The sequence below is a fragment of the Ovis aries genome, chromosome 11 (assembly GCF_016772045.2).
Source record: "Ovis aries strain OAR_USU_Benz2616 breed Rambouillet chromosome 11, ARS-UI_Ramb_v3.0, whole genome shotgun sequence".
Taxonomy (NCBI): Eukaryota; Metazoa; Chordata; class Mammalia; order Artiodactyla; family Bovidae; genus Ovis; species Ovis aries.
In genome coordinates this window covers 8,373,645-8,387,905 of record NC_056064.1, presented here as the reverse complement: position 1 = coordinate 8,387,905, position 14,261 = coordinate 8,373,645, and the positions used below count along the sequence as shown (strand labels likewise).

The 14,261-nt window shown below is 56.8% G+C and overlaps 1 protein-coding gene across 5 annotated transcripts in view; it reads left to right on the top strand.

Annotated features, from left to right (window-relative positions):
• Nucleotides 1–14,261, top strand: part of CUEDC1 (CUE domain containing 1) — an 85,204-nt gene that overhangs the window by 58,245 nt on the left and 12,698 nt on the right. For all 5 annotated transcript variants that reach the window (XM_060394737.1, XM_027975387.2, XM_027975385.3 and 2 more), the window contains exons 2-3: nt 5,677–6,203; nt 10,146–10,273. In XM_060394737.1, coding sequence (XP_060250720.1) covers nt 5,883–6,203; nt 10,146–10,273 — 449 coding nt within the window. In that variant the 5' untranslated portion in view covers nt 5,677–5,882. The remainder of the gene's footprint in view (nt 1–5,676; nt 6,204–10,145; nt 10,274–14,261) is intronic.

The window sequence follows — 14,261 nt, the reverse complement described above, 5'->3', positions numbered from 1 at the left end:
GTGGCCTGAGCCCTTGGACACCACCTAGTGGCCTGGCACGGCGGGGCCATTGGGCTGGGCCCAGATCTTATTAGGCAAGAAGGGACAGCGCGTCCCTCTGATGGCTGCGATCACAGCAGCTCAGACAGATCACAAGATCTGGCCTGTCCCTCGGCCCTGGGGGTTTTCAGAGAAGAGAGCTGGGGGCGTGCAGGGACACAGCTGGCCTCGGGTAGTCGCTCCAGAATGACAGAAGAATCGGTGGGGGGTGGGGGGTGATGCAGAACAATGCTTGCCACGGGGGCCTCTGGTGTCCCAGCCCCGCACCTCCTGTGCTAACCGCCGCCTTTTGGGGTTGAGTCCTGGCCCGCCCAGGAGGCAGCAGAATTTCAATTCAGCTCTTGGAGAGGGGTCGATCTCCTGCCCTCCAGAGCTGTCGTTGGCTTGGAAAGAAGACCAGAGTGCCATCTGCCTGGTGTGCCAGGGAGGAGGCCCTCAGGCCAAGTGGTAGGGGCGCAGGTACCTGAACTGTGTCTCGGGGCTGCCCTGGCCTTGGTCGCTTCGTCCGTGGGGTGGGGCAGTACCGCACACCCTGTGTAAGTGATGGGTTTGCTGTGAGCACTAAATGAAAACGTGGAAGAGAACAGGCTTTGGAAATGAAGCACCCCGCCCCCCACCGTTGCGATGAGCGGGGGGAGGAAGATGGGAGGAGAACCCCAGTTGCTGCGCTCCCAGCTTCTTTCCTTCCCGTCCTTACTGTCCACCTGATAAGTTATGCTGGAGATGCTGTTGGACATCCGTGTGGGGGCAGCAGGTCGGCCATGCAGGTGTGGGGTTGAAGGGTGTGTTCCTGGGAGACTTCACGGCAAGAGAAATTTGGGAGGCGACATTCGGCATGTGGTTCAGTCGCTCAGTCGTGTCCGACTCTGCGACCCCAGGGACTGCAGCAGGCCAGGCCTCCCTGTCCCCCGCCATCTCTCAGAGTTTGCCCAGGTTCATGTCCATTGCATTGGTGATGCCATCCAGCCATCTCATCCTCTGACGCCCTCTTCTTCTGCCCTCAATCTTTCCCAGCATTGGGGACTTTTCCAGTTTGGCATGTAGATAGTATTTAATGATGTGGGACTAGATAAGATCACTCAGGGTGTAAGTGCAGCTCTGGAAAAGGGCCATGACCTGGGCCAGAGGTCACAGCATCTTATCTTGTCAGGTGCTTCGTATGCTCAGTTACCCGTGTAAATTTTATCATAACACCCCTTCCATGTAGGTGTTAGCTCAACTTTGACACACGAGGAAGCTGAGGTTTAGAGAAGTGAAGTGATTTCTCGAAGTCACACAGCCTTTCCAGGACCAGGCAGAACTAGGACCAGGATTCTGGCTCCTGGACTCTCCCCTCCCCGATGTGGGCCCTACCTGGCCCTGCAGGAGACTCACTGGGATGACCTTGGGCGAAGTCAGGAGAATGACTCTTGGGCAGCTGGCCCACCTCCCTGGGCCAGGCCTGGAGTGACTCAGGCCTTGGCTGTCTGCACAGGCTTGGAGGGAAGCTTGGCTGTCTGCCGCCCTTGCCAGGCCTGGGTTCCTCTCCGGGGATGCTGGACGGCCTGGCTCCCCAGGGCCTGGGGGAGGACAGGTGTGGGGTTCTGCCTCCCAGTCCCCAGGTTGCTCACAAGCTGTGAGTTCAGGCGAGCTTTTGAGCCGGCCTCCAAGGTGTCTAACGGGCTTGGCAGGTTTCACTCACTTCCTTTTTCAGCAGTCAGAGGTTATTTCCCTCTGTTTCCCTGCCAGTGCCCCGTAGCCAGGATTCAGAGAGGTGGGGGAGTGCTTTCCTCAAGGTCACGGAGCTGGTTCTGAGGTGGGGCCAGCAGACCCCCTCCCTGCCCACCCACCACCCACTCCAGAGCTGTCTGGATCCCCTTTCCTCTGTGGAATGGCAGCCTGGCTGGGCCCAGTCTCCTGAGCCTTTTTGAGGCTCCAGGGCTCCTAAACTTGCAAGCCTGACTTGGCGTTTTGGGCTCTTAGGAAGTGGGTGCCTGATTTTGGCCTCTTTGCTTGCTGGCTGTGTGACTTTGTGCAAGTTACCTGACTTCTCTGAATTGGTCTCCGTAGCTGTGAGATGGGGACGATCAGATCTGTCTCTGGAGTTGTAAAAGATTACACGTGAAGGCGCTGGCAGGAGCGCGTGACCCTGTCTCCTGCCTTAATTTTTCCGTGTGTTTTAAGCGGCTTTCCATTTCAGCTGTGCTGGTTGCAGACGGCAGCCTGGCATGGATGACTCTGACCCGAGGACAGTCCTCCTTGCTGCCAGCCACGCTGGCCAAGCCTCAGTCCTGACCTCAGCTTCTGCATTTGACCTCAGTGAGGGGTGGGGGGTGGGGGTGGTGCCCTGAGAAGCGGGAGCTCTCACATCCTCGCCTGTGTTAATTAAAGGCATCCTGGTTTGGGGAGTCCGTGGGTCCTTGCAGAGTCCTGTGAAAATGGCATTTCTGCACATCACATCCTGTTTCCCTGTGTTTTCCATTATGTTTCAGAGCCACCTTCTCCTCATCCACGGAAACACCCTTTCATGGAAAAGTTGAGGTCTTGCCACTGCTTGCACTGTGTCTTGGGCACCTCCTCTGGTCTTAGGTGTCATCTCTTCTTCTGTAATGTGGAGCAGCCTATGGGGCTGGCTGAGTTGTCGGCTTGTTTACATGTCATGGCAGACACACAGAAATGTTCCTTTTCAAGGCTTTGCACCGGGGGTAAATGGAAGTGGCCACTGGGGCTGTGGGGTCTCCAGCTGCCCAGGGAAGCCAGCCTCCCCCAGGGCTGCGAGGATCGGGATCGCCTTCCTGAGGGCTGACAGAATTCTCGGGGTTGATATGCAGATGCAGGGGAAGCCTCCCCTAAAAGCCCCTACCCCATCAGCTCTGGGATCTGGCTGGGATGCCAACCGCCCCTGGCTCTGCGCCAACCTTCTAGGGCAGTAGCAGCGACAGTGATGCAGCTAACCACGTTTCAGGCAGCGTGCTCAGGATTATCCTGTTAATTCTCACTGAAGCCCCGTTCATATAGGTGAGGTCCTGGACACAGAGAGGAGAGGGTACATGGACGAGGTCCTGCAGCTGGAGTGGCAGAGAGGAGGGGTGCAGCCAGGGGCTGAATAGGCGGACTTGCGTAAATGGTAGGAGGGCGAGAATGCCTCGTGCGGGCTTCGTGACACTGAGGCCCAGAGGCCAAGGGACCTGTCAAGAGGGCTGCTAATGGGGAAAACGTGGCCCCCATCATCTCCCTTCTTCCTCTCTCGGGGTGCATCAGGTCCTGGCCTCTTTCTCCAAGGTACTGCCTTTTGGCAATGTGAAAACTGGGTCCCTCAGTCTCCTGCAGATTACTCGAGGGGGAGGCTGAAGGTGGCTTTGCCCCAGAGGCCGCAGCCCCAGGCACCGGCCCCTAAGTCTGATGGCAGCAGCCTGGCAGTCCTGGTCTGCCACCCGGGCCCCCAGGGCCCTGGCTTCCAGGGCCTCCTGGCCCTCAGGTCCTAGTTGGAGGCCTCAGGGCACGTTTCCAGAACCCAGGACAAGGACAGCCACCAGGGTGGGGCCCCACTGTGGAGGACATTTTGGCAGCATCCCCTGACCTTCCGGTGTGTCAGGGGTGATGGGAGGCATGGCTGCGGGCACTGGGGTGTCCGGAGCTGGCCGTGGGAGGCCTTCCTTCCTGTGTTCATTCTCACAACTGATTTCTTGGACTGGCCATTTGAGGTCACTCCTCTGCGCTTCCTTGTGAGATGGCTGTGGCCTCTCTGAGCTGTGACTCACTCATCTAGGCAAGAGATGGGGTGGAGGAGGCTGGATAATAAATCATACTTAACCCAGTCATCAGAATCCTACTCAGGCATTAAAAATCATGAAGTAGATCTCTGTGTTCTGACATAAGATGGCTACAATCAATTATTAAGTGGAAAAAACCAAGCTGCATAGTAGAATTTATGGTTTGATCACATTTGAGTAAAATGAATTCATGCATATGGCAGTATATGCATAGAAAAAAGTATCTAGATGTAGGTATGTGATATGCTGTTCTCAGTGGCTTCAGTCGTGTCCGACTCTTCGGTCCATGGACTGTAGCCCACCTGGCTCCTCTGTCCACAGGGTTTTCCAGGCAAAAACACGGGAGTGGGTTGCCATGCCCTCCTCCAGGGGATCTTCCCAACCCAGGGATCAAACCCACATTCTTTACCGCTGAGCCACCAGGGAAGCCCAAATATAGGGTATTAACTGGTCTCCTCTGCGGGTGGGAGGCAATGATAGTTCTGTAACACAGTGTCCGGAGGCTGCTTGGGGCCCATGTGCTTCTAGATTTGAAAACAGGCCGCCTCCCTGGGACTAGGCAGACACCACCCAGCAAGTCCCAGAACAGGAGACTGAGACAATTTCCACGTCCCTTGGAGGAGGTGGCGATCTGAAGGACATAAAAATCTCAGCACGGTGGCACTGGAAGGGCTAGGGGGGCAGTATGAAGTCCCATTTTACCTGTGAGAGGACTGACCTATAGGGACGGAAGGACCCAGTGGCCAGGATGGGTCTTCTGACCTTGGGGTGAGGGAGGGCACTTCCACCGCCCCTTCCACACCCTCTGGTCTAGTTTTCTGTCCCTCATCAGTTAACTGTCGAGATCACGGCAAGGAAGAACCTCGCACTGTTTTGCTCACACTGGCGTTTATCTATCAGCTGTTAGGATCATGACCTAACATTAGGGAAGTCTTAGGAATATCCTTTGATGCAACAGTCCCTTAAAATAAAGCTGGCACTTTTCTACAATTAGCAAAATTACTGTACATCCTGGGATAAGCCTGAGAAAAGTCAGAACTTGATGGTTTTAGACACACTGAACACTCAGTTGACGGCAGTAACACAAATGTGACCTTGGTAGTGATTGACACTCTGGTTCTGAGTGGGCTGCACAGTATTCTCTGTGGTTTTGCAGAGGTCTGTGTAGAATGGGAGGCAGGATGGTGGGGCGCTGAGGGTGGGAGGTGAGGCAAGCAGAGACTGGATGGGGCTGGAGACCAGAGCGGGTGTGCAAAAGCCACGTGCCCCAGTCATGTCCCCCCGAGTGCTGGGCAGTGTGTGTGACAGTTGAGACCAGCGGCTGAGGGGCCACAGAAAGAAGTAAAAGTGAACGTGTGAGTCGCTCAGTCGTGTCCGACTCTTTGCGACCCCATGGACTGTAGTCCGCCAGGCTCCTCTGTCCATGGGATTCTCCAGGCAAGGATACTGGAGTGGGTTGCCATTCCCTTCTCTAGGGGATCTTCCCAATCCAGGGACTGAACCCCCATCTCTGGCATTGGAGGCAGATTGTTTACCATCTGAACCACCAGGGAAGGCCCTCGGGGCCACAGTCCTGGCTTCAAATCCCCACCTCCTCCACTTGCTCAGGTCTCTGCCTCAGGTTTCCCATCTGCATAAGGGGGATCCAAGCACCCACCTCATAGTGGTGTCATGAGTTAACCAGCAGGGAAATCTGTAGGATGTAAGCTCTTGTTAATTCGGAGAGAGCTATAGCTGCCTAACTACCATAGGTGGAGAGAAAGTAGAAAGCAGCAGTTCTCCGGAGGGCGTGGCCCTGGGGTGGGGAATCGCCCTAACCGCCTTGTTTACCACCCTGAGCTGGAGTGGGTTGCATTCCCGCTGACTCTGTGTCCCTCCGTTTCAGGTGGGATGGTCCGTGGAACCGGCCCCAGGATGCTCCCCGGCTGTGGATGACCGAGCCGCCAGCCCCCTACGGATGCCGCGCCCCAGTCTTCTGACCCGGGGATCCCGCCCGGCGCGGGCCTGAGCTTCCGAGCAGCCACGGCGCAGGGACCCGGGGGAAGGGGCTCGGCGCCGGCGGGGAACATTCTCCCCCAGCGACTCGGCAAGATGACCAGCCTGTTCCGCCGGAGCAGCGGCGGCGGGGGCGCGGCGGGCGCGCGCGGGGCTGGGTCCGGCGCGGCCGCCTCGCAGGAGCTCAACAACAGCCGGCCAGCCCGCCAGGTGCGCCGCCTCGAGTTCAACCAGGCCATGGACGACTTCACGACCATGTTCCCCAACATGGACTACGACATCATCGAGTGCGTGCTGCGGGCCAACAGCGGCGCCGTGGACGCCACCATCGACCAGCTGCTGCAGATGAACCTGGAGGCGGGCGGGGGCGGCGTCTACGAGGACAGCTCCGACTCGGAGGGCAGCATACCCCCAGAGGTAGGGGCGCGGCCCCCATCGATCCTTCAGCAGGAGCTGAAGCAACTAGTTTGAACCTCTTAGAGGACTTGAGTTATACTCCTGTCTGGGTTCCACCTGGGGAAACTGGTACCCAAGTCAGCCCAATGGCCTTGGTTTCCGGGCAAAAATCAGGCAGTCGCTCAGCAAACACTGAGCACCTTCTCAGGGCTGTGCCAGGCACTTGCTAGCCCCTGGGTCAGGGTCATCAGAGTCGAGGAGCTTGTTCAAAATGTAGACACGTGGGTCCCACCCCAAGAGACCGAACCCCCTCTCCAGGCTGGCACTGTCTGGTCTGCATGTTGGAGTCTTGGGGCATCCACTTAGGCCGGCGCAGTTTCTGCCCTCATCAGAGTTCACAGTCCCAGGGGGACTGGAGGCTGGGGTGCGGCAGTGGCAGGCCACAGGAGTGAGGGCTCAGATGGGGAGAGCGGAAGCAGCAGAGGAAGAAACGGCCGCCTAGAGGAAGGGTAAAGAAGAGGGAAAGGTGTGCGGAAGGAACAGCTGGTGCAGAGGCGGAGTAGAGCAGGAGTCCTTAGGAGCTGGCAGCAGGACCTCTGTCAGGCTCCTCGACTGAGCAGAGAGCAGGAGGCTTTGCGGCTGAGAGAAGGGAGAATGTTCTAGAGCAGCGGGAACCACGGGAGACAGGTGACACATCAGACTCGAGAGTTCAGTTCCTTTGACGGAGGCATGCGGGATGTTCAGGCAGTTGTTCCCTTTCTCCAGGAGTGTGGCTGGGGCAGAAGGGACCCAGCCACCACCTTGGCCCACCTGCTGGGTGTGGCCAGGCCTCCGTGACCCCTCCAAGAGTTCACATCTGGCCTTCCACCCTTGGTAGGACCTGCAGTCCTGGGCCCAGAAGGGGTATCCGGAGCCTTTCTGCAGAGGGTCACTGCCTGCAGAGTCACCTGGCACATATAGCCATAGTTCCAAGAACATTCTGTTCCAAGATGGAACGACCCAGCTGATTGGATTCAGCTCTGCTCTTCGATGAGTCCCAGCCTGGGCCAGGCACCATCCTATATGCTTTAGGTATATCATCGCTTCGAGTCTTCACACACTTTGTGAGGTTGCATGGTTATTACCCCGTTTACAGTGAGAAACCTAGACCCTGGTGTGGCCTCAGGGGCCTTCTGAACACAGCCCTCCATGTGGCCATTCTCCGTTAATCAGAGTCATCCTGCCGGGCAAAGCCTCCTCGCTCTTCCTCCTATCGGGGTGCTGCCTGGGGGGAGGAGAAGCTCTGTAGCCAGTGACATCTGGCTCATCCCCCTGTCACCCACAGCACCCAGGACAGTCACCGTACGTAGCAGGCGCTTGGGGAGTTTATTGAATGACTCAGTGTTGCTGCTGTGTTTGCACAGCTTTCTTTGGTCTCTTTTCCTGGGAGAGCACGCCTTGGCTCTGCTTGGATCAGCCAGTGGTTCCTCTTTGCGAGGAGGAGGTGTGTGTGTGCATTGGCAGATGCCACCTTTAATTGTGAGCTGGAAGGAAAGTTCTCTGCAAACACTGACCCCTTCCACAGTCTCATTTGTCCTGACTGTCTGGCAGGTAGGATTGTGTCTCCTCCCTCACTCATAGCACCCACAGCCCCGTGACCCTCTGTAAAAGTCCCCTGATGCCCTCGACAGGCCTGTGCTGTGTATGCTTCTGTTTTTCTAAGTATCTGGCTTTCCAGATGGAGCCCCTTCTCAGCAGCCCCCTTGGCTGTTTCCCCAGCCCTCATCTTTGGAGCTCTGCGTGGGCCCGTCGGCAGGCAGTTCCTGAGCCAGCGGAAAGTGCTGCGGAAAATTTATGAGCAGCAGCTGGGCTGACAATAACTGCTGACTGGAAAAAGCCCCCTCTCTGGGGGCTGATGAATGGTGGGCTGGCCTAGGGGTATCCTCGCCACAGAGAAATGTCTCCCGTCAGATAAATGGCCTGGACCTTGGCCCCCGGAGCACCTGGCAGGCATCCATCACCCACACGGGGATAAGCTGGGAGGCCACGGAACGAGAAACTTCAGCACCTTTAGAGCCAGAAGGACAGCCTTGCTGTGGCTCTCGTGGAGCTGCGGAGGAAAGGGGAGGCCAGAAACATGATGGGGGTTACTTCTCCCCGAAGACTGGGGTTCAGCCTTTTCCGGAGTGTGCCTGGCCTGCTGTCTGCCTTCTTGCTTCATCCTGCTCCAAGAGCCTCTGATGGGCGTCTGGTTCTTGGAGCCCCTGGAGGCCGCGCTAAGGGGCAGGAGCGGCTGAGGAGAAAGACCTCACTGCCCCCTCCTATGCGGCGGGCTGCAGAGGCCTGAAGGGCAACTGCTACGGGCCTCAGTCAGAGGGACCCCCAGCAGCTTCCCTCTGGGAACAGCTCTTTCGGAACTCGCCCCTCCTCACTCGTCTGACTCAGAGCGGCTTCAGTGGGGCCAGGCTGGCCGCCAAGGGGCGGCCATGGGCTTGGCCTGCGGGCCCAGCTTGGAGCTCGGTCCCTTAGAGTCAGGGTGTGCCAGGGACCAGGACTGGATCTTACGGTGCTCTCGCTTGCTCTCCTTTTCGTATGGAAATTTGGGCTAAGGAGAGCAGTGGCCCGAAAGGCAGCTACTGTCTTTTTTTTTTTTTTTTTTTTAATGCAAAAGCATCTGTTTAAATACTTTCCGCCTCAAAGGAAAGAACGCTAGTGCATTCCAGAGCAGGAGGCCTCCTTGGGTCAGACTGGCTGGGTGTGTACAAAGCATGGCAGTGTGCGTGCAATGGTGGTACGGTGGTGAGCACAGATGCCTTCTGAAACACGAGGCAGTGTGTGTATGTGTGTGTGCATGCTTGCTCACCCACCCTCCCACCCGCTGTGGTGTCCCTGTTGAGACTGGGTGCCCAAGAGTGGCTGGGCGTGGGCAGGGACGTGCAGAGGCGTCTTAGTGGTGACTTCTGCAGACTCACTTGGGATTCAGATTTCGGGCCAGTTGATAGCCTCCGAGCCCTTCATGTGTCCTTTGGTCTCAGAGGTGAGATAGACACAGAGCTGGGGAAGGGCTTAGGTGGGGACTGTGTGACCTGGGCTCTCCAGGTTGGTGGCTTCCTGCTGCTCCAGACTGCGCTGGGCAAGGGTGCAGATCAGCCCATACAGCAGGAAGCCTGGCCTTTGCCCAGCCTCTGGCCTCTCTTGCCCCCTTTCTCTGGCTCCTGGACGAGGAGAGGAGTCCATGAGGAAGGGCCTGGTCCCTCATTTTGCTGTTCTCTGCCCTGAGAATCCAACCTGGGCATGCCGGCATTGTGTGCGAAGGAGAGACTCCTGCAGTAGACACCACATCCAAGTTAGAGACTCAGTTCTAAAAACAGTGCGTAGCTTTTGCCGTGTTCGTCAGTCAGCCTGTGCCTCAGTTTCCTCATCTGTAAAATGGGGGTGATGATCCAAACCTACTTTGCCAAGTTGTTTGAGCTTAAGGTGAGTTAATTGATGTGGAAATTCTTTGAAAGGATAGGAATGATGTGAAAGCTATTTACGAAAAGTAACACATGAACAGAAGCGTTCACAAGGCACAAGTGGGTAGCTCAGTGAAGGTTCATCAGCACCCGGGTCAAGAAGCACCTGCAGAGCCTGGAATCCCCCTTACGCCCCTTCTCAGCCTCCCCATCCCCAGAGGTCACACTGCTCCACCTGTGATCTGTGTGAAGTTGTTTTGCCTGGCTCTGAGCATTCCTCCGGGGACGTGTGCATCCACGTCTGCTGTGTGTGCTGGAATAGTAGGCTCAGAGGTAGCCCATGTGCTGAGTGCCAGTGCAGGAACCCAGACAGCTTTGCAGAGCGGCGGCTGTACCCCTTTCCACTCCCACCGGCAGTACTGGAGTTCCCTGACTACACATGCTCGCCCACGCTTGATTTTTCGTCTACATGTTATTTCAGTTCAAGGAAGGGTTGTTAATATTTCTTCCTTTGTTGTCTCTGATGCAGATTTTGGAGAGGACCTTGGAACCCGATAGCTCTGACGAGGAGCCCCCACCTGTGTACTCCCCACCTGCCTACCACATGCACGTGTTGGACAGGCCTTACCCCCTGGCTCCCCCAACTCCACCTCCCCGGTAAGCATCTCCCCCACAGTGCAGGGCGAGGGGCAGGAGGATCGGGGTCGGGATGAGTACAACAAGCCCAGAAGGCACCTTGGCTGGCTCCCTCTGTATCCCACCCAGAACAGGCTTCTACTGCAGCAAAGCGCACTTTAGCTAGAGCCCAGGGAGAATTTTCAAGCCCTAAGCATTCTGAGAACAGACAGCCACTGAATTCCTACTCTGGGCTAGGACTGTGCTGAACACCCGGCAGGACACAGAGTTAAACAAGGCTCAGCCTTCACTTTCTGGGAGTCTGTATTCGAGGGAGACCCAGAGTGGGGATGACAGGAGGTGTACGGACGCTTCCCCTCCTGTGCCCACGGCAGACATCACTACCTGATCGCCGTGCTCTTGCCGGCTCAGGTAAGCCGGAACCTCAGAATCCTCCGCAACACAGCGCTCACTGCCAGACAGTCATCAATAATCAATGACGTGGATATTTGGGGTTCTAGGGAGATTGTGGGGATGAGCAAGTAAGTCTCTTTTTCTAGGGCCATTTGATAATCAGAAGCAGAACAGTAGACTGCTGGCTGCCTGGAGACTTTTTCCAGGTCAGGAACTCTGTAATTTAGAAGTTTAAAATGAAGCTGGTCTCTGAAGTGCTTGTTTTTCTGGGCTCTGCATTTGAGGTGGGGCTTCCAGTATCCTTGCCTGGGAAATCCCACGGACAGAGGAGCCTGGCAGCCTATAGTCTACGGGGTCACAAAGAGTCAGACACGACTGACCGACTAACACACTTTGCCTGGTGGCTCAGGTGGTAAAGAATCCGCCTGCCAATGCAGGAGACCCGGGTTCAATCCCTGGGTCGGGAAGATCCCCTGGAGAAGGAGATGGCAACGCACTGCCGTATTCTTGTCGGGAAAACCCCATGGACAGAGGAGCCTGGCGGCTGCAGGTCATGGGATTGCAGGGTTGGATATGACTTAACTAAGCAGCAACAACAAGCGTTTGAGGCGGCTGTTGGGAGCCCAGGTTTCTCTTTGTCCTGGAGCTGCTCGTCCTGAGAATGACTGAGGCCTGGGATGGGGAGGGGTGGGGGGACTGATGGGACAGTCCTTGGGGCCTGATCTTGCCTTCTCGGGATCCTGGGAGTCCTAGGCAGTAGTAGTGGAAAACTTTGTGATCATCCAGGCATAGCTAAGAATAACAACTGCTGTTATTAAGCACCCTTCAAACGCCAGAAAATGGCAAGATTCTTTACCTATACGCTGGCATTCAAACCATCTAACAGCTGTGAGGTAGGCGCTGGTGTCATCCCCATTTTATAGATGAAGAAACTGAGCCCCAAAGAGGTTTCATAACTTCCCTAAGACCACAGAGCTCGAACCTGAACCCAGGTCATTCTGACTCCAGAGCCAATAAACGCCATCCCCTGGTGTGTCCCGTCATCCCCTAATGAGAAAAACCTCTGTGATTGTAGCTCAGGGAGCAGACAGTGGCCTGTGACGTTGTTGGGGTGAGGAGCGTTGTTTGAAGTCAGGGACAGAAGCGGAGCTGAGGCTGTAATGAGGGAGGCATAAGTAGATATTCTGGGCGAAATCTTCATAGGACTTGCAGCCCAGGATGGGTCACGATGCCCAGGGCTAAATGATTTTCCTTTGACATTTTCTTAATATTCCAAGATGGTTAAAAAAAAAAAAAAGTTCAGTTTCTATTAGGCAGAATAGTTCTGCCTATTTTTCCGAAGGGAAAACTTAGCCCATCAGAGACAGCATCCCACTGTAAACCGGGCACGGATATCCCAGCTGCATCCTTCTCCCCCTCCCCCGGCATCGTGGCTGGAGGAGGGCAGAGGCCATGCAGCCTAGTGACAGGAGCCCCAGTGGGCACTAAGCGACCTCTGGACCTGACCAAGGCTCCAGAAGCCTCACTCACACCCCGTGACTTTGGACGAGCTACTGCCCTTGCCTGAGGTTCAGGAGCCTGACCTGGGAAGGAAGGCTTTGCTGGGCTGGGGGTGGATCCAGGGAAGAGAGCCTGTGAGTTGTGGAGTCAGACAGAGGCCGTGTTTCCCCCCACCTCCCCCATCCCTCAGCCGGCTAACTTCTGATTCTTGAGGTGCCTTTGGCTCACTGCTTACCCTGTCTGGGCTCCATTTGCCTCATCTGTGAAATGGGAACACTCATCCCCATCTCAGCACTCTGGTGAGGGTTGAATGAGATGCTATGTGCGGGGCACTTAGCACGGGCCCAGGTGTGAACCAGACGTGTCAGCAGACGTCCCACCCCGGCTGCACAGCGGGCCTCTGAAGTCAGCTCTGATGGTGAACACCGAGACCAGAGTTAAGGCTGTTCCCAGAGGCTGGTGTTCAAAAGAGGCAGGCCTCACCTCTGAACACCTGCCGCTTTGCTCTGGGCTGGCCCTGCTAGGCCCAGATGGCCCAGATTCCCACCCCCACGACCGTCCCCAGGGCCTCATGCAGTCTCTCCATCCGGGACGTGCATTCCTAGCATTTAGGAGCCATCTGAAGCGGACAGGTGCTGAACCGTGTGTGATACAGAGAAGAGGACCCTGCTACCCTGACCTCCCAAGGAGTTCGGAGTCTGGGGGCAGGTATAGACACAGGGCAGGGTACAGGGAAGGCAGCCTAGAGGAGCTGAGGTCCAAGCTGTAGTCTGCCGAAGCGGAGGACAGGAGGGCATTCCAGGCAAAGGCAACAGTACATGCAAAAAGGCCTGGAGGCAGGAGACGGGGGCCCATCCGAGAGAACTCCAGGAAGTGTGAAAAGGCCTGGTGGGACTGAGGCTGGCAGACAGTGGAAGCCCTCGTGGGTCCTCCGAGGAGCTCTGACCTTATGCTGCACCCAGGGGTTCAAGCAGGAGGGTGGCGGGATCATGTTAGTGTTTTAAGCATCTCCTGGATGCTGGGGGCAGTCAGAGGTGAGTTGGGGGAGGAGGGGGGGGCAGGAATGGCCTGGCTGCTTTCTGCCACCTCCAGGCACTGGACTGCCTTTGAGACCAAAGGTGGAGCCGGGTTTGGGAGCTGCTGGGGTGCAGAGAGGCAGGGAGCCTGCCTGGAATGCTGGGATCCCTAGGCCCAGGTTTCACCAGGATGATCTGTGTGCCCGGTGACAGGCCTGACCCATCTGGACTTCCTTGCCTTTACCAGAAATCTTGCTTGGAAGGCTTGTCACTGAAATCCTTCTGGGCTCTGATATTCTTTGGGTAAGCCTAGGGGTCTGAGTCTGTTGGCACTTGGAATTCTAGTTCTGGGTGCAGTCAGAAACTCTGGGCCAGAAGAGCCTTCCCAGCCTTCCCTCTCCTTTCCTTCCGGCAGCCTGTCCTTGCCTCTTTCTCCTGAATGAAAGACTACTCTGAAGCCCCAGCACCCCTCCTTACAGGCCACCTGCTGTTCTTCTGTTGAAATTACAGCCTTGGAAGTTTTCGTTTGCCTCTCAGCTCATTTCTGACATTCCTTTCCGACCACAATGGAGTTGCCTGGCCCAGCCTGTGCTCAGGGTCCCCCCTGGCTCTTGCAGCTGTGGGCTGACCTCATCTCAGCCCGAGCCAGGGCAGGGGGATGGGCCCACCCCCCGCTCCAGGACCGTGGGCCCAGCATCCAAGGACCCTCAGCCTCCAGCTCCTTGTCCCCCTCCTGACTTGGGTGCTCAGTAACAAATGTCTACAGGGGGCTGGCTGCAACTCTGGGGCACTCTCCAGGGCTTTCCTGGGTAACTCTGGGTGTGGTTGAGGAGGGGTGGGCACCCATGGCCCAGTGAGGACCCTGAAACCACAGGAAGGGTGGTGAGGCTGGAGGCGATTTCTCCAGGGTGTCGTGGAGTGGGGGGTGGGAGATGGTCTGGCCCTTGGAGCAAAATGAAGTTGCCAGCTCTGTCGGGAGGCAGAGGAGTGATGGAGCAGAAAATATGCCCGGGATTCGGAGTCCCGGGCTGTGATGCCGGCACCCCCTCCCCCCGCCCTCTGGAACAGCGAGAGGGGCCCGGGGTTCCCTGGCTGCCGTC